Source organism: Enhydra lutris, unplaced genomic scaffold (assembly GCF_002288905.1).
Source record: "Enhydra lutris kenyoni isolate GAN:26980312 unplaced genomic scaffold, ASM228890v2 scaffoldscaffold13, whole genome shotgun sequence".
NCBI lineage: Eukaryota > Metazoa > Chordata > Mammalia > Carnivora > Mustelidae > Enhydra > Enhydra lutris.
Window position 1 is genome coordinate 6,866,477 of NW_019154097.1, and position 26,984 is coordinate 6,893,460.

The window sequence follows — 26,984 nt, forward strand, 5'->3', positions numbered from 1 at the left end:
ACTGGACTAATATAGTAAACATTTCTATGTTGAATTCTTAGAGGACGATTAGTAATTACAGTCTCAAAAGTCTATTTGAGTTGGACTAGTTTAGATTTGCCTTTCTTCAAGCAAGCATCATCTCCAGGAGAGCTGATCTAGAAAAGAAGATGATACATCTTCCTTTACATATAAACATATAAACTTCCTATTCTTTCTATTTGTAGCAACAGGACTAAAAAAGCCATGTCAAAGAACAACTTGATAATATCCAGTTTCACTTGAACAGGTTTTGTGTATGTGTATATCTATCTATCTTGCATAGATCCTATAATCAAGCACAAATCCTCTTACTAGCTGTAACTACCTTGTGATCTTTTGACAAGACAGCAAAAGTGACTAATCTTGTTCCAGATGTCTGGGGCGATGTCAGGTTGTAGTATCACTTCCTTTAGAAGTGTGAAATAAACAGAAATTATCTTCCCTCCCAGGATTAAATGAGAATACCTGTAAGCCATTTCACATCACACCCGCCTGGTCCAGTAAGTGCTCTGTAAAATGTTAGCAAGTTAGGATACACTTAGTACCTTTTCTGATCAAGAAGACAATATGGCTGTTTTTCCATTTTAATCCAGATGTGAAAACGGCTACCTCAACAAGGACGTTAGGGCCTATGGTAATAAGCCATAAGGATACCGAAAACATGATCAGACTGCCATGACTCAATTCCTGCTGTCGGGCCTTGTCCAACAACAGCTCCCCACTCCCTCATGTGGAGACAGGGTCTAGAAGACCTGGCTAGCCTCTGGGGCGCAGGATCTACTACTGTCCCTGTTGTTTCCTAGAAAAAGTCACTTCAGTTGCCCTTACCAAAAGTTCTTCCTCCTATTCCAATCTAGGGTTTGGTTCGGTATATTTCTCAACTTTAGCTCGAAGCTGACTTTTGAACCTATTCCACCCCCTTGGCTCTAATCCCTACTGTAGAGAAAAGCAATCACAGAGCCAGTATTTGCCCACAACCAGACCGGAAACTGAAGATGTAACATATATATTTCTTCCGGAAGCGTTATTTACACAAGTGTCCCATTCATCTGTGAATAACTTAAGTCACATCTTCTCATAGGTCAGCTCATGGCCACACACAGTACAAGTCTTCCGATACACGTCCTCCTCTAGGTTTTCCTCTGGTCCATACTCATGCTGATGAGCAACTGTCTCCCTTTTCCACACACTGCTTCTTATCGCTCGCCGTAATTCTAAGAAAATAAATAAAAGCCGTTTTTCAGTGATGCTATTCAGCTGAAGCCCAAATCCATCAAGGTGTAATGTAAACCAAATATGGTTTACATTAATTTTATAACAAATCAAAATTGACTCTATAACCTTAGCCAGCTTGGTCTGTGAAATTACTGTTGGAGCCATGTGAAATGGGAGAGGGAGAAATGGGGTAAGTGGGTTAGAGGGACAGTAAAACGAAAAATTCAGAAGATCAGTAAAAGAGGATTTCAAAAAATGGGATTTGTTCAAGTAGCTAAGAAAAATGATGCCACAGCAGGAAAGAGGGGGTCAGTCAGCTGGATAATTCAGGACAAGACCCATTTCCAAGTCCCGTACATTAGGGGCCGCTTCTCTAAGAGGCAGGCCAAGCTGTGCTTGCAAGAGAACCAGAAAGCCAAGAAGTCTGCTGTTATGCTGGGGTTTCATCCTAGAGCAACTGCCTGTGCACCCGACCTGAAGTCCATTCAATTCCTTATAAAATGAGAGCAGTATTTTAGGAGAGGGATTCCTAATTATTGCAAAGGACAACCTAAATATAAGAATCAATGCCAATTAAGAACTGGAAAGAAGGACAGTTTTTCTTTTGGTTTTGGTGTTTTTTGGTTTTTGGGTTTTTTTTTTAAGATTTTATTTATTTATCTGACAGAGAGAGATCATAAGCAGGCAGAGAGGCAGGTAGAGAGAGAGAGAGGAGGAAGCAGGCTCCCCGCTGAACAGAGAACCCAATGCGGGGCTCAATCCCAGGACCTTGAGATCATGACCTGAGCCAAAGGCGCGGCCTAACCCACTGAGCCACCCAGGCGCCCCCCCCCTTTTTTTTTTTACTTACTTATTTTACAGGCAGGGAAATGGAACAAAAATAGCATGTGACCTCAAGTCATCTATTCCAGAGCTTAGAACTTTTCCATTGTATCATGTTAAAATGTCATTAAAAAAAAAAAAACAACTGTTGGATACTTTGAAAAGTAACTAAGCCAAATCACATGTAGAAAGTTCATACTGCATTACCTGAAGGAACCAAATGCTTAGTGTTAACTGGAAATTAACAAGTTAATAACTTCAATTTCTGGTTTAATGAACAGAAAGCAACACGAGTCATTTACATTTTTTTATTCTGACCAGTGATCCATCAAGCCCAGCTCGGACAGCACGCTACCTAAGGAAGAGTACGTTACATATCTCAACCATAAAAATCACTGTACACTAAGCGATCACACATTTTCTTTAATTCTCTTTAGATTTATTAGTAGTATCAAAATAGTTGAGCCTTTGTATTTCGGCCCTTATTGTATCTTAGGGATAAACAGCTGGGAGTGCTATGTACCAGGCACTGTTCTAAGCACTTTATCTATAAACACATTTAATCCTTACAATCCTTGGAGAGAAGTACAACTACCATCCTAATTTTAACATGAGAAAACCAAGGCCCAAAGAAGTTACATTCATTGTGCCTAATAGCAAACTGCTAGCTGATGGCGAAGGCGTGGTCTGTCTCACGTTCTTGTTAACCACGAAAGCTATGCTGCCCTTCCCCACCTCTGGTGTGAGAAGCCCTGGATCTCAGACCACTGTTTTCAGGCTTCAGTGTACACACCTCTAGACAGTTTCCAAACTAGGGGGAAAATCGTCTTCATTCAAACAATAATCTGTATTCCTATATTCTGTCACATTCTGAAGGTGGCAATTTTTTCTAGACATACCTAGAATGCCCTATCCATTTTTTTTTTAAACCTTAAGGTATTTCTAAATAAAAAATGAAATCATGTGCTGACTAGCACAGATGCCTCATGGTTTCAGTCAATGACAAGAAGAGGTCTCCTGTTTGAGTTCCAATATCTCCCCTCCAAATCTGTTCTGATACAAGGTATCCCATCTGCTTTTCCTTTACTCCACTGAGAAAACGCTCTCAAAATCTGACTGCAACCCGGTCACTGCTAAACACTAACCTCTAACTTGAGCATTATGTGAACTCAGGAAGAGAAAGAAGAGAGCTATTTGCTTAACACTAGAATACTGACAACAAAATCTAGTTTACTATCCATAATTGGTCATAATTGTACATAAGATTTTTACTGACTTTATGGCTTTTTCTTCCCATCCTTCAGCTAGTGTATCAAGAATAATGACAAGAAATAAAGCCGTATCTGTAGTATTTACTAGACACTCCTGGAAAAAACTTGTGCTAGAAGATAAGGAAGTACTAAAACACTGGTATGTTGATCATTTTCTTGCCTTCTTTCCCTTCCTGAACAATCTAGTCCCAAAAGCCATTAAGTGGAGCAAGTAAAGCAGGCATCTGTGGTGGGGAAGAGGGGGCCCAAGAAAAGTGAGGAGCTCCCTACGGTGAAGGCTGCTAGCAAGAGTGACGGGAAATTACGTACAGGGGCATCAATCGAATAACTACATTACAGATTGTGCAAATCAGGTCTCTCACTCTCAGAGAAGGGAGTTACAAACAAGGGAAAAAAATGAGAATGAATTCTAAAATCCTAGATTAGAACTGGGTATGTGAGTGTGAACTCAAGGTGTTAATTTATAACATATATGGGCAGACATAAAAATACAGATAATACACGTTTTGTGCTAGAAAGCAGAAGTTCTTGACAAGACATGGCAAAAGGACAGAGGAGCTTGCTGAAAGATTCCTTTTGGCCCAAATCTCAATCTTAACACCAAAATAAGTACAGAAAATGAATCAAAAGCCAAGGAGAAGAACAGGAATTCATGAATCCATACCGATAATAAAATGGCAGAAAGGATGCTGCAGATCACTCTGGGGTAAGGATATAACGCTGTATCCTCTATACTATACTTATCTTTGCAATCTTCTGGAACTTTTTGAATTTATTTCCAAATAAAAACTTAAAAAGGAGTTTGCTTGAAGGGGCCAAATTTGAGACCATTTGAGTCTGAAAATAACAGGAATGGACTGTAACACTGATTTGAGCATAAGAATCCATGAATCCGACTTAATACTAAAAGAAGCCAAATAATAATTATAGGAAGAATAACAGAAATAGAAAGTCACCATTTATATCCAGCCTAGTAACAAGAGTCATACCATGTGCTAAAACCCAGGAGTGAGACTTAAGGAAGGAGATGCTCACCCAGTACCAAAGAGTCCACCCCACAGATTTCCTCATAATTATAATGGGGAAAGGATACCTAGACAACAGACAAATCTAGCAGACACCACCCCAACCACGCTAGCAAACAGAAGATCCCCTCTCAGCTGACAGCATGTGTCTCCTGATGTGACACACATGGACACATCACCAGGAAAGGACTCCTACCAAAAATGCCCACAGTCTGGGGTGCCTGGGTGGCTCAGTGGGTTAAAGCCTCTGCTTTCAGCTTGGGTCATGATCCCAGGGTCCCGGGATCGAGCCCCACATCGTGCTGTCTGCTCAGCAGGGAGCTTGCTTCCTCCTCTCTCTCTCTGCCTGCCTCTCTGCCTACTTGTGATCTCTGTCAAATAAATAAACAAAATCTTAAAAAAAAAAAAAAATGCCCACAATCTAATTGTGTGAAAATAAGCTGCTAATAAACCTAAATGGGGGCCATTCTGCAAACTGCTGGCAGTCTCCAAAAATGTCCATAGTAGTCTGAAAAGAAAACCACTGAGGACCTAAAAGAGTAGACAGGCACCACCCTTGATTGGCCCTGGGATCCAACAACTAAAAAGCTGTGAAGGACATCAGAATGACTGAATGTCTAGGACATACTAGACAATAGCATTATATTAACTTTACTGAGTTTGACACTGCTTTTCAGTTACACAGAATGCCATTGCTTACAGGAGATAACACGTTGAAATATTCATTACAATGTCCTCAGGCAACTCTAATGGGTCAACATTGTGTGTGTGTGTGTGTGCATGCACACGTAAACAAATGTGGCAAAATGCCAACATCTGATGAAATCAAAATTTTTTAAATGAAGTTTTTTACATTACTTCATTTAAGCAACTTAAAACTTCCAGAAAGTAGACGTAACCACCTACTGCTGAGAAGAGGGAGGCAGAAAAAGTCAGAGCCTAGATGGGTGGGAGAGCTTCTCTAGGCCCGTGGGAGAGCCTCGCTAGGCCCGTGGGAGAGCTAAGGAGCCCTGGGAACAAGGAGGGGGCACCGTGCCAGGCAGCACTGAAAGCCTAGCTGAGCTAGAGAACAAAACATGTTACCAGGTTATAACCTCCCAGTCCCACAGGCCTAGAATTTCACAGCACAGAAAGCTGTGGACTACCTCTCTAGAAATATATAAAAATATTCACCATAAACAGTCTTGCTATGGATATCTTCAGAGAGATATTCTTTTTACCTGAAGAAGTTTCCCTTTAAATCCTTGTTTCAATGAAAAAATTTAGGTTATGCCACTCTGAAATGTGTATTTTATTTGCCTTTTTTTGAAAGGTTGTTTTATAGATATTTATCCTGTATCCAGCAACATTATTAAACTTTCTTCTAAGTTATAATAGTTTTTCAGTTCTAGTTATAATCATATTGCATTAAGTCAGTCTTTTAAAACAGATAAAGGTTCTTTTCCTTCAGTTCTTCTATTGCATTATATCCTACACTTTTGTAAAAAAGACGGCTTGTATTCAAAGAAGCCCAATACTATTTAGGAGGTAAACTTACAGGAGAACTAGCTGAGGGAGACCAAACATTTTTATATACTTGATGGAAGGGCAGAAATTGTGACATAGGGTGCTCCTTGTTAACTAGAGGAAAAGTCACAAGGAAATATCCAAATAACATGAAGCTTTGATCTTATCTTGTCCTCCTCCATACACTGAAGCAAAGGAACATGGAACTGTGTCCTTCAAACTCCACTGAGAGAAGCCCGAAAATGGTCATAAATAGAACCACAGACCCAGAATGTAAAATGTCCACACACTTAGTAGGAACTCCAAAGGGGGCTTTTCTTACCCACCCTTTTGGGAGGAAAAATGCATAGTTAACAATGAAGAATTATTTTCCATTTTTTAGAAGGCTTACCTCTATCAGTACTAAGTAAGAGAAAATGGAGTCTAACTTTATTTTTTTTTAAGATTTATTTATTTATTTATTTGACACAGAGAGAGAGAGAGAGATCACAAGTAGGCAGAGAGACAGGCAGAGAGAGAGGGAGGAAGCAGGCTCCCTGCTGAGCAGAGAGCCCGATGCGGGGCTTGATCCCAGAACCCTGGATCATGACCCGAGCTGAAGGCAGAGGCTTAACCCACTGAGCCACCCAGGTGCCCCTGGAGTCTAACTTTAAAGAAAAGCCTCATATCCACCTTATTTGTGGAGAGGCATGCAAGCCCAAAACATTTTATGTATTAGCACCAAATGAGAGATCTCATCCGGATCAAAGGCAGCATGTAGTGCATTCTTTGAAATCCAGTTAAACGGAGCAGCAGTGATGCCCTTGTTTCTACTTCTGTCTTCTTGGATCTAAGAGATCTAGTAATAACTTGAATTTGCTGACAATTCTTGCCTTTTACTTTGCCTATATTTATAAATACCTTATACTATTTATAGTTAAATTTTTTCTGTAGTAAAACCAGTACTTTCTCAAACTGCTAAGCAGATCACATTTTCAAAGCAGGTAAATGTAATCTCTTACCTTTCCATAAAGAAGTAAGCTTTGTGTCATCTTCTTTGTGGATCAAAACCAGAAGACCAAGAGGAACCAGGTTCCAATTTCTTTTCAACTAAAAAACTTTTAGACTTGCTTTTATTTCTCTCTGTTCTGAGCAAACTGCACAGTAAGCTGCTTGTTCCTAATCTCTACAGTGTCTACTCCACTCTCAGCCCTTTGTGGCCTAGTCAGGAGAACTGGAACTTGTTCACCGACCTCTAAAGTAAACCAACGAGAAGAAGCCATAATTAAACAGGGTACCCCACTGACCCCTGCACAGAAAAATACCATAAGACAACAGAGCAACGCTTTTACGACTGAGAGCGTGCTCAGGTTTTCATATGCAAAGGAAACTGGAAAACACTTAGGTTTGGAGGAACCTGGAAAATACATCCACTCAGAAAAATCTCCTCAAAAAGACATGCTTCATCTCAACAAGAAAGGAACTGAATTTAAGAAACCAGTCTTAAGGGTCCATGAAAAAATTCAGGGCAAATTCAAACTCTTCCAGGAAGAGAAAAAACCATAGTTTTATCTGGTAATTAATAGCAGCAGTTTAATGTAGTGAGAAAAAAAGCCAATTACATTTGAGTTTATATTTCTTTAATACCTATGAAAATTATATAAATCTTAAAAGAATTGTTATCTTAATTCTTATAGAAAAAAGTATAAAACAGATCCTATAATCTTCTACTGTTAGTCAAATTACAGGAACTTAGCCCCATTCAGATGACCTCTTGACCAAACTACAGAGATCGGCGTATCTAAAGAAAAATTACAGATCACCCCCCTTTTTGAAGTATTTCATCACTTTGCAGGTCTCAGTTTCTAATGCCTATATCCATATACTATTGTCTGCACCAAAACACCATCAGGAAATGGCTTCAGGGGCAGCAGAGTGGGAAGAGTGGAGGCGATTCAGGTAGCTAGAGTACCGACAACCTCAGGCTGGTCTGTAACGAGTCTGCAACTCTGCAGTCCTCTCTCACGCCCAGTAAGAAGCTTCTGTTACTTTCCCCCTCAAAGCTTTCCTTGATGCTAGAAGAAGGAAGGGCTGAAGCAAAATCTCAGGTGAACATAGTCTAATGGAAGATTAAAGGACAGGACTAAACTGAAAAAAGTCTTTCCAAAGCCCCTCAGGTGGTCCTTGCCGGGGTTTCCAGTGACCCGGTACAGCAGTGGCTCACATGGGGAAGACTCTTCAATGAAATGCTTCTAGACAGCACAGTTTGCCACAGGAAATCTAACCAAGCCAGAGAAGTGCACTTGTCCCCTGACTCAGGAGCTGGCCTCTTAAGTCGCTAGACTTTATATAAAGACATATGTGAGGATGTTTATTATAAGGGTTTTGATAAACGTCGTTAAGTATCAACGGTGCTTCCATTTTTATAAGAAATATTTTTAAAGAGTTTGTGTGTAGAAAAGAACTAGAAAAAGACATTAAAATGTCACTACTGATGGTCTCTGGGCAGGAGACTACTACAAGTTCTTCACAGTTTCCCAACCTTTCTGCACTGCACACAATCTTGTCATGGAAAGAGGGAAAAAAGATCCTCACAAGAAGAAACAAGGCAGGCTTACAATTTTTGTTGCTGTAATATTTAACGCATCTGAGCTACCTTCCAAAACCTCTTCTAAATCCTAAACATAAGCAAAATTTATTTATTATGGCTAAGACACTCATTTTAAATGGATGTACATAAACAACAGTAAATACATAAGATACATGCCATCCAGACGCAACCCACACGACAGCAGGCCTCTACAACTCCCACAGGAGAACACGGATGGCTACTGAGCGAGATGCTATCCAGGGACTCGGTGGTCTAGCACGGAGTGCTCCTGCTGCTCCAACGCCAGCCCCCGCTGCCCGCCATCAGCACTGACCACACTCCCACAGGGGGTTAAGTTTACTTTCTCTTCTGACTGACTTGACCTCCAGCACGGACACTAGCGCAGTGCCTGGTGACGTTACCGGAGGCACTGCTGGACAGATGGATGAGTGGACAGACTTACACACAGAGGCATACATGGATGGATGGACAGGTACAGAGAAAGATGGACAAAGGAATGGACAGACAGATGTACTGACAAAGGAATGAATATACCAATGTAGACTTTCGGTTATGAAAGCCTGCTTCCAGTCCCACTTCACTAATAACTACCGATGTAACAAGTCACTCTACCTTTTATTCACATATAACAGAAGGACGATTAGACCTGCTGACATGAGAAGGCTCCTTCTAGCTACTAAATTAGAGGACTAACACTTAGGCATGATTTTTTCATTTTAAGCAATTGAAAGGTTTGCTGGTGGATACCATTTTTATAACCCGGTTAATCATATTTAAGATTGAACAGATGCCAAATCCTCGACCAAGGATATATACCTGCTCTACCACTGTTCCTATATAAACACATAATTCACTGAGAGGATTTACATGCTTTTTAGAACTGCAATACTCTGCAGTTTGCACCAAGAGCCTCAAACTTTCAGTTTGAGGGCAAACTTTCAGTCTTGTCTTTGAATGAAAAAACATTCCAATCTACCGGTGACAGATCTTTAAACAAGAACTACTTAGTAAAGTCTTTTTGCAAGTCAATAAAATACAGTCCTTCATGAGATTAATGTAGCCACTTCCTTTTCCTTTTTTTTTTTTTTTTTAAGACCTTATTTTTTAAGTAATCTCTACACCCAATGTGGGGCTCAGACTCACAACCCTAAGAGCAAGAGTCTCACGCTCTGACCGAACCAGCCAGGCACCCCTCCACTTACCTTTTACTTTCTTATCAAACTTCTTCTGTTTCATTTTCTCTCGGTTTTCCTGTCGAGCTTCCTTTGCTTCTTCTAATGCTTCCTGACTACCCCAAACTTCAAGAGACCTCTTCACAATCTACAACACAGAATCCAGATTTAAATAAGCCATGATTCAGAGTTAAGTATTATAAAGTCATAATGATTAAATCCACGGACACCAAAACATGATCTCACTCAAGGGCGATAAGTATTTGAAATTCTGAAGATTTTAAATTGTGCTAAGAAACAACTCTAATAACATCTTTATCTAAGCCTACAGAACCTCAGTAAATGTATGCTGAATTAGACGGTAAGTACAAGAGCTGGGCTCTGACTGTAATTGTTTCTCTGTTTTCACATGAATCCACAGAAGTATCAGTAGCCAGTGGGTCGGATGAGTTTTGTCACACTCACCAAAAAAATCTGCAGACCAGTTAGCCACAGCCTATGTGAACACGAGGTCATCTCCAGAAACCTCTCCCCACAGAGAATCCATCACTACTGCTCTTCTCCTTCTTAGTCCAGTACTGACTTCTGATCTTTAGAATGTTAACTTTTTTTCTTTGTAACGGGTACCTGAAGGACCTAAAGTCTTTATTCTAGTTTAAAAACTTTGCATTCTAGTATCTTTACTCTTTATAATATTTGTTTACATTTAGGAGACTAACAAATACACTAAGAATTATGCTCAGGGCCTCTCTCACAATACGTTAAGGGAACAAAAATACCAATCAAGGTAGCCAAACTCAAATTTCCTCCTGACATGATCAAACAATATCCTGGCATTTCCTAAATTCTCAAACATCACATTTTCCACACTCTAACACCCCTGCAATGCTGCAGCAACAGCGACCGGCTCACCAGTGCTTTAACAGCTGAGTGACAAAGTGGTTCAGAAGAATTGGACTCTGAATGCAAAGAAGTTTAGGAATGCTGTAATAAATCTGGTGTAGTTACATTTCTTATGTATGTATGCACAAGCATAACATACAGCAAAAAAAAAAAAAGACTATGATAAATCTAATGGCACTATTTTAGTAAGAAGATAAAAGCTTCAAGTGATAATAAGACATTAGGTTGGCATTTTTTCATTTTTAATGATACATAAAATAGTGGTGATTCCTCTAATTAATGTGTTGTCTCAGGTTTAATAAATTTCAATAAATGATTGGCTTTACAATTTTATTTGAAGCTACTAGGATTTTCTAGTATTTTCCAAGCAACCTGCTGTAAAGCAATGCCTCTCAATTTTTTTTTTATATAATGGCACAAAAATAGGATGTCTGTACTCTTCTGCGATAGATACGGGAGGCTCTGACCCAAGGCACTCACACTAAGCAGTAACTATCTCCACACACCACTAAAAGACCAGGAGTTGGAAAGATCTACTCTGAGACACAGGAGAGTTACAGAGATACTTGACACGGTTCCAGATGAGCATTTTCCCAAGTGGAGTTAGATTTCAGGCATCTGTGAAATTCCTGAAACTTCTTAGGATTTTCAGTGGAGGATGGGTGGCTAGGGAAATGGGGCCCAACTTTTACTCCCAGTTTAGCTCCCAAATTGTACCAGTAACATTACCTAATGTATTTGCCCCGAAGTACCACACCAAAAAATCATTACTTAAGACTGTGACCCATACACAGAACAACAGGAGGAAAACAATCTTTTTAACTCTGTAAGCAAAACTAAACTAAATTACTAAGTCTACCATTAAAACTTCACCTGACAAGGGATTAAAAGGAGTATAACATATCAGAGACCTGTAATTTTAAGTAGAGTTTCATATCACCCCATTGTGAATGATGAGGATTCTTCTTCACAATAAATTTAAGAGCCGGCTCTCTTTTCTCTAAATCACAGTCTTTCAGAAGGTACTCTTGTTTGGCTTCTGTTTTTGTTATGAGCTTATGTTTATCATCAGCATCTCTGAAAACAAATTAAGTCCAGTACTGTATTAGTTATTTTAAATAAACTATGTTTTCAAATAGTCCAACAACCTAGAGGCATGCATGCCAAAACATTATTTTAAAATAGTTTTTCCTGGGGCTCCTGGGTTGCTCAGTCATTATGCATCTGCCTTCAGCTCTGGTCATGATCCCAGGATTCTGGGATAGAGCCCCTCCCCGGATCAGGCTCCTTGCTTGGCTGTGATCCTGCTTGTCCCTCTCCCTCTAACCCTCTCCCTCAACGCAGGTGTTCTCCCACTCACTCTGTGTACTCACTCTCTCTTAAATAAATAAAAAATCTTTAAGCAAATCAAAAACGGAGGCTCTTACTGCTAGGATAAATGAAGCAGAAGAGAGAATTAGTGATATAAAGACTAAATGACGGAGAATAAAGAAGCTGTGCAAAAGAGAGACAACTCCTGGACCATGAGGGGAGAATTCGAGAGATAAGTGATACCATAAGACAAAACAATATTAGAATAATTGGGATCCCAGAAGAAGAAGAAAGAGAGAGAGGGACAGAAGGTATTTTGGAGCAAATTACAGCAGAGAATTTCCCTAATTTGGCAAAGGGAACAAGCATCAAAATCGAGGAGGCACAGAGAAACCCCCTCAAAATCAATAAAAATAGGTCCACACCCTGTCATCTAACAGTAAAACTTGCAAGTCTCAGTGACAAAATCCTGAAAGCAGCTCAGGACAAGAGGTCTGTAACCTACAACAGTAGAAACAGTAGATTGGCAGCAGACCTATCCACAGAGACCCAGCAGGCCAGAAAGGACTGGCATGATATACTCAGAGCACTAAACAAGAAAAATATGCAGCCAAGAATACTATATCGAGCTAGGCTGTCATTGAAAATAGAGAGATAAAAAGCTTCCAGGACAAACAAAAATTAGAAGAATCTGCAAACACCAAACCAGCCCTACAGGAAATATTGAAAGGGGTCCTCTAAGGAAAGAGAGAGCCTAAAAGTAACAGACCAGAAAGGAACAGAGACAATATACAGAAACAGTCACCTTACAGGCAATACAATGGCACTAAATTCATATCTTTCAATAGTTACTCTGAATGTAAATGGGCTAAATGCCCCAATCAAAAAACGAGAGTATCAGAATGGATTAAAAAAAAAGACCCACTGATATGATAGGATATCCTATCATTGATATGATATCTACAAGAAACTCATTTTAGACCCAAAGACACCTCCAGATTTAAAGTGAGGGGATGGAAAATAATTTACCATGCTAATGGACATCAAAAGAAAGCTGAGGCGGCAATCCTTATATCAGATAAATTAGATTTTAAGCCAAAGACTATAATAAGAGATAAGGAAGGACACTATATCATACTTAAAGGGTCTGTCCAACAAGAAGATCTAAAAATTTTAAATATCTATGCCCCTAACATGGGAACAGCCAATTATATAAACCAATTAATAACAAAATCAAAGAAACACATCAATAATAATACAATAATAGTAGGGGACTTTAACACCCCCCTCACTTAAATGGACAGGTCATCTAAACAAAAGATCAACAAGGAAATAAAGGCTTTAAATGATACACTGGACCAGATGGACATCACAGATTTAGAACATTCCATCCCAAAGCAACAGAATACACATTCTTCTCTAGTGCACATGGAACATTCTCCAGAATAGATCATATCCTGGGTCACAAATCAGGTCTCAAATGGTACCAAAAGATTGGGATCATCCCCTGCATATTTTCAGAGCACGCTTTGAAACTAGAACTCAATCACAAGAGGAGAATTGGAAGAACTCAAATATGTGGAGGCTAAAGAGCATCCTACTAAGAATGAATGGACCAACCAGGAAATTAAGGAAGAATTTTAAAAATTCATGGAAACAAATGAAAATGAAAACACAACTGTTTAAAATCTTTGGGACACAGCAAAGGTGGTCCTGAGAGGAAAGTATATAGCAATACAAGCCTTTCTCAAGAAACAAGAAAGGTCTCAAATACACAACCTAATCCTACACCTAAAAGAACTGGAGAAAGAACAGCAAATAAAGCCCAAACCCAGAAGAAGAGAAATAATAAAGATCAGAGCAGAAACCAATGAAATAGAAACTAAAAGAATAGGAGAACAAATCAAAGAAACTAGGAGCTGGTTCTTTGAAAGAATTAGTAAGACTGATAAACCCCTGGCCAGACTTACCAAAAACAAAAGAGAAAGGACCCAAATTAATAAAATCATGAATGAAAAAGGAGAGATCACAACCGACACCAAAAAAATACAAACAATTTTAAGAACATATTATGAGCAACAATACACCAGCAAATTTGACAACCTGGAAGAAATGGATACATTCCTAGAGACATATAAACTACCAAAACTGAACCAAGAAGAAAAAAAACCTGAGCAGACCCATAACCAGTAAGGAGATGGAAGCAGTAATCAAAAATCTCCCAACAAGAGCCCAGGGCCAGACGGCTTCCCAGGGGAATTCTACCAAACATTTTAAGAATTAATTCCTATTCTCCTGAAACTGTTCCAAAAAACAGAAATGGAAGAAAAATTTCCAAACTCATTTTATGAGCATTACCTTGACCCTAAAACCAGACAACAACCCCATCAAAAAGGAGAATTACATGTATGCAAAAATTCTCACCAAATACTAGCCAACAGGATCCAACAGTACATTAAAAGGATTATTCACCACGACCAAGTGGGATTTATTCCTGGGCTGCAAGGTTGGTTCAACATCCACAAATCAATCAATGTGATACATTAATAAAAGAAGAATAAGAACCATATGATACTCTCAATAGATGCTGAAAAAGCATTTGACAAAGTATAGCATTATTTCTTGATCAAAACTCTTTACAGTGTACGGATAGAGGGTAAATACCTCAATATCATCAAAGCCATCTATGAAAAACCCACAGCAAATATTCTCAAAGGGGGAAAACTGAGAGCTTTTTCCCTAAGGTCAGGAACATGGCAGGGCTGTCCACTATCACCACTGCTATTCAGCATAGTACTAGAAGTCCTAGCCTCAGCAATCAGACAACAAAAAGAAATAAAAGGCATCCGAATCAGCAAAAAGGAAGTCAAACTTTCACTCTTTGCAGATGATAAGATATTTTATGGGGAATAAATGGCTAGAACTCATACAGGAATTCAGTGAAGTGTCAGGATATAAAATCAATGCACAGAAATCAGTTGCATTTCTATAAACGAAGAGCAAGACAGAAGAAAAAGAAATTAAGGAGTCAATCCCATTTACAACTACACCCAAAACCATCTTTTTTTTTTTTTTTTTTTTTGACAGAGAAAGATCACAAGCAGGCAGAGAGGCAGGCAGAGAGAGAAGGGGAAGCAGGCTTCCAAAACCATAAGATACCTAGGAATAAACCTAACTGAAGAGGCAAAGAATCTGTACTCAGAAAACTACAAAGTACTCATGAAAGAAAATGTCTATGCTACCTAAAGCAATCTACACATTTAATGCAACCCCTATCAAAATACCATTAATTTTTTTCAAAGAAATGGAACAAATAATCCTAAGATTTATATGGAACCAGGAAAGATCCTGAATAGCCAGAGGGATGTTGAAAAAGAAAAAAAGTTGGCAACATCACAATTACAGACTTCAAGCTCTATTACAAAGCTGTAATCATCAAGATGGTATGGTATGGGCACAAAAACAGACACATAGATCAAAGGAACAGAATAGAGAGCCCAGAAATGGACCCTTAACTCTATGGTCAACTAATCTTCAACAAAGCACAAAAGAATGTCCGATGGAAAAAAGAGAGTCTCTTCAATAAATGGTGTTGGGAAAATTGGATGGCCACATGCAGAAGAATGAAACTTGACCATTTCCTTATACTACACACAAAAATAGACTCAAAATGGACGAAAGACCTCAATGTGAGACAGGAATCCATCAAAATCCTTGAGAACACAGGCAGCAACCTTTTCGACTTCAGCCGCAGCAACTTCTTCCTAGAAACATTGCCAAAGGCAAGGGAAGCAAGAGCGAAAATGAACTATTGGGACTTCATCAAGATCAAAAGCTTTTGTGCAGAAAAAGAAACAGTCAACAAAACCAAAAGACAACTGACAAAATGGTAGAAAATATTTGCAAATGATATACCAGATAAAGGGCTAATATCCAAAATCTATAAAGAACTTATCAAACTCAAAATCCAAAGAACAAATAATTCAATTAAGAAACAGGTAGAAGACATGAACAGACATTTCTGCAAAGAAGACATCCAAATGGCCAACAGACACATGAAAAAGTGCTCAACAGCATTCAGCATCAGGGAAATACAAATCAAAACCCCAGTGAGATACCACCTCACACCAGTCAGAATGGCTAAACTTAACAAGTCAGGAAATGACAGGTGTTGGCATGGATGCAGAGAAAGGGGAAGCCTCCTTCACTGTTGGTGGGAATGCAAGCTGGTGCAGCTACTCTGGAAAACAGTATGGAGGTTCCTCGAAAAGTTGAAAATAGAGCTACCCTACAATCCAGCAATCGCACTGAGTAGTTACCCTAAAGATACAAATGTAGTGATCTGAAGGGGCACGTGCACCCGAATGTTTACAGCAGCAATGTCCACAATAGCCAAACTATGGAAAGAACCTAGATGTCCATCAACAGATGAATGGATAAAGAAGATGTGGTATATATATACAATGGAATACTATGCAGCCATCAAGAGAAATTGCCATTTGCAATGACATGGATGGAACTAGAGGAAGTAGAGCATATTATGCTCAGTGAAACAAGTCAATCAGAGAAAGAAAATTATCATATGATCTCCCTGATACGAGGAATGTGAGAAGCAGGGTGAGGGGGTCATGATGTGTAGGGAGGGGAAAAAAATGAAACAAGATGAGATCGGCTGGGAGACAAACCATAAAAGACTCTTTTTTTTTTTTTTTATTTGACAGAGAAAGATCACAAGCAGGCAGAGAGGCAGGCAGGGAGAGAAGGGGAAGCAAGCTCCCTGTTGAAAGCCTGATATGGGGCTCGATCCCAGGATCTTGAGATCATGACCTGAGCTGAAGGCAGAAGCTTAACCCACTGAGCCACCCAGGCACCCCAAAAGACTCTTAATCTCAGGAAACAAACTAAGGGTTGCTGGGGGGTGGGAGGGAAGAGGTAGGGTGGCTGGGTGATGGACACTGGGGACAGTATGTGCTATGGTGAGTGCTGTGAAATGTGTAAGTCTGGTGATTCACAGACCTGTACCCCTGAAGCAAATAATACATTATATGTTAGTAAAAATAAATAAATAAATAAATAAATAAAAATTAAAAATCTGAAAATAAAAATAGTTTTTCCTTCAACTCTCATGGTCAAGTTAGCAGCATAAAAATTCTAAACATTAAGATACTTTATCTTTTACTAAAATCTGGAGAAGCTATATTAGATTAGCAGCAGATCCTGGTCATTTAGTAAGAATTTCTTTTCTATTTATTTAAAGTAGCTCTTCGCCACACTGGATTTGAAATTACTAAGAGTATAGAAAATGTAAATGAGAAGTAAGACTCAATGGGTAAGAAAACATAAATCAAAGCATAAAGTCAGGGTCGGTGGGATAGAAGGAATTTGAGTATACAAGGTCCAACTGGCCCAATACACTTTAGTTTCCAACTGGCTCAGTTGTTTCAAAGCCAAGGTAAAAATGGAGGCTTAGTCAGTTACACAGTTCTTCTCATTTATTTGTTCTCCATCTACATGCCAGGTATTACTCAAGGTACCAGAAAAATAGCAAAGAAGAAAACAAAGCCTTGTTTTCATGAAGCTCCCATTCTGGTTAGGAGAAGACACTCAATAAGCAAACATAATGACAGAGAAAAGTGCTATAAAGAAACACAAAGCGTGGTAAAGGGACAGAAATTCTGACAGACTGGGTAATCAAAGAAGGCCACTGATGAGGGGGCATTTGAGTATGGCCCTTAAAAAGTCAGAACATTCTAAACAGCTGGAGAAAGAACATCCTGAGCAGAGAGAACAGCAAGTGCAAAGGCTCTAGGGCAGGAGTGCACTTTGCAACTGGACTCATAGCAACTGAGCTGGCGGGACCAGAAGGCTTAAGGGAGGAGTGGTGGTGAGGAGGGGACGGGCGGGGAGCAGGGGCGGGGGGCAGGAGATCAACTCTGAGACAGGTGGAAGCCCTGTAAGCAGTGTAGAGACAGTTCTAGTCTACACGGATTAAAAACCTTTGAAGAGTTCTGACTAAAATGTCTCCGTAGAAGATGACAACAGTACAAAGCGGGGGCACAGGCCAGTCAGAAGACCACCAGTGCCGTGCTCCAGGCCAGGGTTGATGGTGGCCTCAGCAGAAGTCGTGGTGGGCGAGGGGACGAGGGGGTGAAGCAAGGATATGGAATGAACACAGAGCCAAATGGATTTGGAATTAAACACAAGATAAAAAGAAACAGCCAGTGAAGCTGGCCTTTACTGAAATGAGGTATATAGGTCAGGGAGGGGAAGGGAGACTTAAAAATTGTGAAGAACTTTATGAGAGCTAAATAACTTGGAATTTTAAGCTAAAAGAGGGGACAGATAAATGATATTCTACTAAAATTAAAATCTTTGAAGATACTGAAAGGAAACAGGATAAAGGGCTGTGTTCCTAATTAAAGTTTAAAAGAATTTTTCCAGACTACTACACAACTTTCTCTTAACTGATACATCAGGCACTTCTATCTTCTCACGTAAGTAAGACTGTATGTGGTAATGTAGTTCCCGAAAGCTATCCATCCATACTTTAAGGAGTGACAGCACTGTGGATCTTAACCACTGTGTATCAGTGGGAAAAGAGTTTTAACTTCTAACTCCCAACAGGTGGGAAACATTTCCAGCCACAGATCTGATCGTGAGACCAGCAACATCTCCCATGCCCTCTTCCCAGGACTCTACCCAGCAACAAGTCAGTGGGGATGTCTCTCGACGGCCACAGCAGGGACTCAGAAAGGGCAGGTTCTCCAGGTAGGTGAGCAGTTGATCTAGGGTAGCAGGTCCAAGGAGGACCGGGGAACAGAGAAGAGGGCTAAGTAAGAATCTCAGATGGGGTCTCTGGTCCCACTGACACACAGTGGTTAAGATCCACAGTACTGTCACTTCTTAAAGTACAGATGGATAGCTTTTGGGAACTAAATTACCACATATAACACAGGACATGCAGGGTAAACAGCAGGGACACAACCATGTGGCATGAGAAGCATTATCCTGGGGTGACAAAGAGGACAGAGCCTAGGAGGAGAAGAAAAGGGTGAGAGAAGAAGGTGACTTTTCCTCATCTCTTCTCTCCCCTTCAGTCCCCTCCTCTCACTGAAGGCCCCAAACCTCTGACCAAGGTGTCCACAAACCCTGGGATAAGACACAGGGGACCCACAGGGCCCTGAGGAAGAAAATACTTAGGAACCGGCTACTGAAAGATGTAAAGACCCACCAGGCCCAGAGAAAGGAAAACAGATCTCCGGCCAAACCAGGCCATCCCTCCTACGTGCGGGGCACATCATCACCACAATAAACACAGACTTCCTGTATTTCTTTGGCAAAATGGAAACCAGAGAAATTTTAGGAAACCGCTAGAATGAAAATCGTAATTACTAAGAATATTAAATCCACATGGATCTAATTATTGTTTTGCCCTAAACCTACACGCTAACACTAAACTTTAGCAATTGAGAACGTCATCGGAAATAAGTACCTGCAGTTATCACAGGTTGCCAGATCAAAGTGGGTCATAAGGTAAGAATCCATAAATTCTTTACCACACTCTTCACATATTGCATAATCAAATTCCATAACAGGTCCTAAAGAAAGAAAGGTTAATTCTTTAGGTTTCCTTTTTTGTGACATAGAACAATATATTTTTCCCATATCTTAAGTTTATCAGCATGTACTCTTTAACGGACACAAATACATTTACATGAAAGACAAAACCATGATTAAATAACCTTATATCTTAAAAAAAATTTTTTAAGAAAAAAAAATATATATATCAATTCATCAAGTACATTTGAACCCAAAACCATGTGTAGGATGCTTGTATTCATTCTGTATTGCTACTGTAGCATATTACCACAAATCTGGCTAAAATAACACAAATTTATTATCTTACAGATCTGTAGTTTCTAAGTCTGACACAGGTCTCAGTGGGCTACAGTCAAGGGCAGGGCTGCATTCCTTTCCGGGAGTTTTCGGGGACAATCTATTACCTGCCATTTTCAGCTTCTAGAGGCTGCCTTCCTTGACTCAGGACTCCCTTCCTCAATCTCCCAAGCCGCAGCAGCAGCTTCTCACATCACTCTGACTTCTTCCATAACCACATCTCCCTGCGACTCTCTCCTGCTTTTTAAGTGCCTGTGAGTACACTGGGCCCACCTGGATAATACCAGAATAATCTCCCACACATCTCAGGGTCTTTAACTTTAATCAATCTGCCAAGTCCCTTTTGCTATGTATGGTAATACATCACGGGATCCACAGTGCTTGGAATGAGACATCTTTGGGAACTGTTACTCAACCTACCACCATACTGGTGAGAGGACAAAGGAGGGGAGGAAAAAAAAAAAAAAGGACAAAGGAGGGCAGTGCCAGAGTAAAAAGGGGAGGGGTCTTACAGACAGGGAGACGGGCACTAACAGACAACATGGAAAGGGCAGTCAAGAGCAAGTCAACACTAGAAGACACAAGACAGAATTCACTTTCAAATGGGAAACTTTGTCTCCCTTCATTCTACCCTACCACCACCAAGAGAGCCAATATCTCAACAATGAGATTGTAAACTTCTGGGTGGAGATTATATTTAGCTACATATCCTCAGCTCCCAGCACAGAAATACTCTCAGTAAAGCTCAATTTTTTTGAGGACTTCAAATACCTAAGGATCTTTATCCTCTAGAACTGGTTCTCTCAGCAAGTCTGCAGTTTTACTAGTACGTCTTTAGGATGATTGCTACTGCCAAGGCCCCTGCTTGAAGAACTGCCACAACTCCCAGTGGAAAGAAGAAGGTAGTCATTATTTGTCCACAGTGGTTCGACATATTCCTATCACTGCCTTCCCTTACCTACTTTCAACACATCAAGGTCAGTAAATACTCCAGCACCCCTTAATTACACTATCTCCAAACTCTAACAAAAATATCACTCTTCCTTCTAGAATGTTAGCAGGGCTTAGCCACAGACAAAAGGAAAAGTTAAAAATACAGTCAAAGATCTTCAAAAAATTGATTACTAAAATGTGTTAGAAAGGAGAAAAACATACCAATTAAGAGACTACTGGATAGCAATATTAATCAAAAGCCACAAAATGTGCATTTTCCTAATTTTAGAAAGTCTTTATGATGGAAAATTTTAAATGTCCATCATGATGATTTTTCTACTCCTTTACTCCCTTTAAATTTATCACGTGGAAACTGGCAGTCTAGTGTAAGCAAGAGCCTACCCTCCCCGCCATTCATTCACTCATGTACCTATTAATTATAGATATAGACGCACAGATTCCTAATTTTTTTCCAATGGCATTACCACTCAGTAGTGTTCTTAATGAGTTTGGTGCTCAAAGTGTCTCAGATTTGGCCAACAGGAGTCCTTTCAAACTGTGCGACACACTTCTATTACTTTTGAACACTTACATATTTCTGGCATTACAGAATGTCCCAAACTCACCTGGTGGCCATCCTGCCCCAACCCTAGAATCAGCTATTTCTCTGTAGGGCCCTGGTTCCTTTCGGTGGGGGGGGGACAGTATCCGAGTCCAAGATCTGGACACCAGGTATGCTCACTGCCACTGGGTTCTCTTCACTTCCAAGGCCCTTTCTGTGGACAGAGCTAAGAAATACATGCACATGTGTGTACATATATGTGTGAATACATGCACACATACATATATGTACGCACACGCAAGTACTCATGCGTACACACGTATGTTTCCGAGGTATAACTGACACTGTATTAGTTTCAGATGTCTAACATAATGACTTGATATTTATATATATTGTAAAATTATCACAATAAGTCTAGTTGACATCTGTCACCATACACAGTTTACAAAATCTTTCTTATGAGAACTTTTAAGATCTACTCTCCTAGCAGCTTTCAAATATGCAGCACAGTAATATTAACTAGTTGCCATGCTCATGACTTATTTCATAACCAGAAGTCCTTCACCACCCACCTTCCCTTATCACCTTCCTAGTGATCCTGGGGAATGTCTATTCTAGATTATAAAAGCATTCGACAGGCTTTGCTTTATAGGCAAATGACCTAAATAATTTAATGGCCCAAATAATTTTAATTTTTCTCAGCTATGCTGAAGCTCTTTAAAAACTAACAAAGAGGGGCACCTGGGTGGCTCAGTGGATTAAAGCCTCTGCCTTCAGCTCAGGTCATGATCCCAGGGTTCTGGAATCAAGCCCCACATCGGGCTCTCTGCTCAGCGGGGAGCCTGCTTCCTCCTCTCTCTCTGCCTGTCTCTGCCTACTTGTGGTCTCTGTCAAATAAATAAAATCTTTAAAAAAAAAAAAAAAAACTAACAAAGAAAACATGATATAGGGGTGCCCAGGTAGCTCAGCCAGTTAAGTGTCTGACTCTTGATCTCATGTCATGATCTCAGGAGTCATTAGACTTCCACAATAGGCTTCATGCTCAGCGGGGAGTCTGCTAGACAGTCTCTCTCCCTCTCCCAGGCTAAGTCAGCCCAGAGAATGAGGGCCTTTTCTAATGTGTCTCCCAAAGGGAACACTGTTGATGAAGTAATTGAGAGGACATGATGGCCAGCTGACCTGTGAGGCAGACCTGGGCAATTACACTCCTCATCCCCTACTCTGTTCTTGGAATGCTCATTCTGCCCACCAGTCCCATAGTGGGAGCTGTTGCAAGGACAAACCCTTGACAGAGTAAGGTGTCGTTGAGGCCATCTGACTTGACTACGGGACTGAACCCACTTAAGCCTCTGTATAAACTATTAATATTTGGCAGGTGGATGCAGAGATGTCCTCATCTCGCAGCCACCCAAGACAAGCCTCCTAAGGTCCCTTGATAATTAAAGCTGCCACCTACCAATGTGGAGTGGCCTGACTCCTTCAGTCTTGTGCCCTCTGTGTACATGCCACTGTGCAAACCAACACACACACCTTCTCTAACTTCCATAAACTCACTACCCAAGTTCTATTCACATGCGGCAGCCACACCATCGATGCAGGAGTAAACCTCCGTTAAGCAAGAAGGCACAACTATAGGTTATCAATAAATATTTGCCATGTGACAGGGCACCTGGGTGGCTTAGTCGGTTAAGCGTCTGCCTTCAGCTCAGGTCATAGGTCATGATCCCAGGGATTGAGCCCCACATCATCGGGTTCCCAGCTCAGTGGGGAGCCTGCTTCTCCCTCTGCCCCTCCCTGCTGCATGTGTGTACACGGTCTCTCTGACAAATAAAATCTTAGGGCGCCTGGGTGGCTCAGTTGGTTGAGTGACTGCCTTCGGCTCAGGTCATGATCCCGGACTTCCAGGACTGAATACCGCATCGGGCTCCCAGCTCCTTGGGGAGTCTGCTTCTCCCTCTGACCTTCTCCTCTCTCATGCTCTCTCTCACTCTCTCTCTCTCAAATAAATAAATATTAAAAAAAAAAAAATTGTTGTGTGACCTGTTAAATCAAAGTATAGGCTTTACAGCCCAAAGCTGAGTCCAAAATCTGCAGACAAAGTTACCATGAGTCTTCATATCCATAAATCCATAAAAGACTTTAAAGGGTTTAATTCGATGCCTTCCCTCCCCCTACAGTGCTTCTCTAATATATCCCCGCCAAGTCCTTCCGTCTCTGAACCCCTCCAGTGTTTTGCTATTTAGAAGCAGCAATTCACATGGTTGGGAAGTTTTTCCATTTCAGAGTCCCCATGAGATTCACATGAAATACGTGCCAACACTCTGTAAGTGCAAATTGCTAAATAGATGCATGGTACTGGGCTGAAATCCCCCTCACTGTATTGTAGTTGTCACCCACTGTTCCAAGTTCTGCCCTCCAAAGCGAATCACAGTGAGTATAATCGCTCTTCCACAGGGAAGCACTTACACTTGCAGGCAGTTACAAGAGTCCTCTAAGATAAACCTAACCAGCTCTGACAACTGTTCCTCACACGTCATGAAGACCTCCATTTTGATCACCCTATTGTGGACACTATACACTTGTCAATATCCCCCTTAAATATGGCACCCAAACTGAACAAATATTTTAATCCTTCAAATCTCAGCTTCTGAAGACAGTGTAATAGAACAGGACCCTTCCCTACCTTGATGAACACATAACATTTCTGTTGCCACAGCTAAAACTAAACTAGGTTTTTTAAGCTTCCCCAAGGATAGAGTTACAGATATCTATATATCCCATTTTTCCTCCAAACAAGTAAAAGAATGTCCTAAATTTTATCCCTTGGTAGAACGTTCTAGCCCCTCATTTTGGCCTATTAAGACAATGAAGTATATCAGAAGTCAATATATTGGCTGTCCCTATTTTAAAATAACAGAGAGCATCAACCGTAAGTCCACAAACCACAAGTTAAACTAATTATTGCCAAACCGGTTGAATTTTTAATCTACCAGCAAAACTACCAAACTCTATACCTCTCACAAAGCTGACCTGCTCACTGACAATAGATATGGCACTAACATCGATTTACAAAGAATTATGCATGTTACTCCAAATGACCAATCTAGATCCCTATTTTCTGAAAATACACTTTACCTGGTTGATGGACAACTTTTCCAGCTGTACGTTGTTCTTCTTCTTCCTCTTCCAAAATGAAGCCTCCTCCTGTGTCAATGATCCTTGGGGCTGCTTTTACATTAGCCACACCTATGAAAAGTAAGTAAAAGTGGTCAATGATTTAACCAGGTAAGCCCATATGTTCCCTTGTGCATAAACAAGTTATTTAAATTTAATATATATCAAATAAGACTAAGATGTCCACTGTTAGCACTTCTATTCAACATTATACTGAAGGGCCCAACTACTGCAAGATGGTAAGAAAATACAACAGGCATAAAGGCTGGAAAGGAGTAAAGCCGTCTTTATCCACAGATGATAGGATTAAGTACACAGAATATCCACAAGAATCTACAATCAGAACTAAGTAATAACATCGAGAAAAAGAGGTGTAAAACCTCTTCAGTGCAAGCGCCACTGAGAGATATCAAAGACCTAAATATAAATGGAGAAACAGACCACACGCAGACTGGAAGCCTCAATATTCTATTTGGTGCTAAGATTTTTATCTGCAGTACTTTTATTTCAGCTACAGTACAATTTCCATTTTTCATCTGAGCTAGGACATAGGCCATGGAAAAGACAGAGAAGAAGTTGCTTAGAATGTGGTACTCAGGGCCTGAGGAAACAGCAAGCTGGAGCAGCAGAGAGAAACGGGGCTTTGTCTTGGCATGACTGAGCATCGTTCAGTATCCTGCTCAAGTCAAGGTCTTGACAACTCCAGCTGGTCCAAGCTCCTGAAGCACAGCGGGGTGTAGCCCATGTCTCAGCGCAGTCCCTTGTCTGAGAACTCTTGCCAGAAAACTCTTACAGCACATACATTCGACCTTGCTTTCCACGATCAGAAGTTTAATACCTCTGTATGTTCTTTTTTGTACCCTTGTTCCACAACCATTTAGCACAGATCTACAAACCTTTATGAAATCATGAATAGGAAATAATACAAATGAACAACTTTCGTCCTGACTCTATAACATCTCAAGTTGAGAAAGGAATAAGAGAACTAGAAAGCAGAAGGATGACACCAGAACCATTAAAAGTGGCTGGAATTTGCAGATTCAGGATGAATATCAAGACAGACTGCCAGCCCCAGTTTCTTGTCATTCTTCCTTTCTCTTGGCTGAGGAAAAGGGGTAGTAGAGGACAGCTCCAAACTGTGCTCAACGACGCAAACAGTATGGGATATAGGTTTAGGAACACATGTACTTCACATTACAGAGGCAGTCCTGAAGACCTGCATGTCATCTAAACTATTTTAAGTACCCTAGAGAAGATTATTACGGGACTACAGTGGAAAATTATGACAGAAACGTACATACATGAAAGACACGCAGTCAAGGGCTGCCCTAAGAAAGGGGGAAGATAAAAATTCAGACAGAAGTAACAGCCTTTCTTCCTAAAAGTGAGACAGTGCCTGGCACAGAAGCAGCAGTTGGTGAAAAGGAAAGGCCGTGAACGCAGTATCAGAACTCAATTCTAGTCCTGATTAGCTTATACACTTGCCGCTAAGAACCTGAACAGATCCTTTTCTTTTCCTGGTCCTCAATGACCACCTCAGTAAAACACCGGTACCAAACGCTACCGTAATCATTTTCCAAGTTAACAGTGAGAATCAAGTCAGTCAACTCGAAACATGTGAAACACAACAGGTGCCACACTTGAGAGCCTCACGAAGGCAGCAGCTCCTGCCTATTTGCCTCTCTCGGTGCCCGGCACGTAGCGAGCGGAACCAGAAAATGCACTCAATCGCCCTTTGTTGAGTGGATGAATTCGGGAGCGGTGCAGGAGGGCTGCGGCAACGGGTCCCAAGCCTAAAAGCTTTATACAAGGACTGCCCCTGGGACCGCTGGACGCGCAGCTGGGAAGGGAAAGCTAAGGCGCCGACCAACACTGGCTGGCACCTCCCGACTGTGAGGGCGCCTGCATCCCCGAAGCTTAAGAGGAGAGCTGGGCCACCCGAGTGCAGTGAGGAAAGACCCGGCTCCAGCGCGGAACCGCTAGTGGTCATAGCCCGCTCTGAAAGAGCCCGCGAAGCAGACTCCCGGGACTGCGGGAGAACAGATGCGCAGACGCGCGGGCAGCCGACGGGGCAGCCGACGCTGCACCCGGAACGCGGCACCCGGCCCGCCAGAGGGAAGGGGCAGGCGCCGCCAGGGCTCAAACCTCCGGTAGCCGCCGCCGCCGCTGTAGCCGGATAGGGCCGGGCCGCCAGCCGGGCCTGGCGCAGCATCAGCGCCCGCTGCCGCTTCCGCTCGATGCTCGCCCGCACCGAGGCAGGAAGCTCCGCCGGCGGTTCCGAGGCCGCCGGCTCCCGCGAAGCGTCCCCGGTAGCCGCCATCTCCAAGCTCCCCGAGGGGCCGCGGCTCCAGCCCCGCGCCTGCGCATTGGCACCCCGTCCCGACGACGCCTGCACCGCCTCCGCGTGCACTCCACAGTACAGCCCCGAAGGAGAGCGCCTGCGCAATTTGATGATGTCGGGGCGGAAGGGAGGGCGGTGGCAGAGTTTGCGCCGGCGTTGGGGCCGGGAATACCTACCTGCTGGAATGTAGTCTAGAAGGGGCGGGGCTGGGGTCAATTTTCAGGACCTGGTCATCTTTAAAA

The 26,984-nt window shown here is 41.4% G+C and overlaps 1 protein-coding gene across 1 annotated transcript; it reads right to left on the bottom strand.

Moving 5' to 3' along the window:
- LOC111145549 (XPA, DNA damage recognition and repair factor) lies at positions 1-26,721 on the bottom strand. Its single transcript, XM_022500472.1, has 6 exons — positions 26,547-26,721; positions 24,363-24,473; positions 19,329-19,434; positions 11,437-11,602; positions 9,653-9,770; positions 1-1,235 (listed from the first exon to the last, which is right to left on the bottom strand). The coding sequence occupies exons 1-6, from the start codon at positions 26,719-26,721 to the stop codon at positions 1,087-1,089; spliced, it is 825 nt and encodes a 274-aa protein (XP_022356180.1). The 3' UTR covers positions 1-1,086.
- Between the last annotated feature and the right edge of the window lie 263 nt (positions 26,722-26,984).

Bases quoted from the DNA above. Each gene is read 5' to 3' on its own strand.
- LOC111145549 (XM_022500472.1), bottom strand. From the start codon at position 26,721: ATGGCGGCTACCGGGGACGCTTCGCGGGAGCCGGCGGCCTCGGAACCG. The intron at 24,474-26,546 runs GTTTGAGCCCTG...TACTTTTCATAG, and splicing joins GGCGGCGGCGGCTACCGGAG to GTGTGGCTAATGTAAAAGCA. The intron at 11,603-19,328 runs GTACTTATTTCC...ATTTGTTTTCAG, and splicing joins GCAACCTGTGATAACTGCAG to AGATGCTGATGATAAACATA.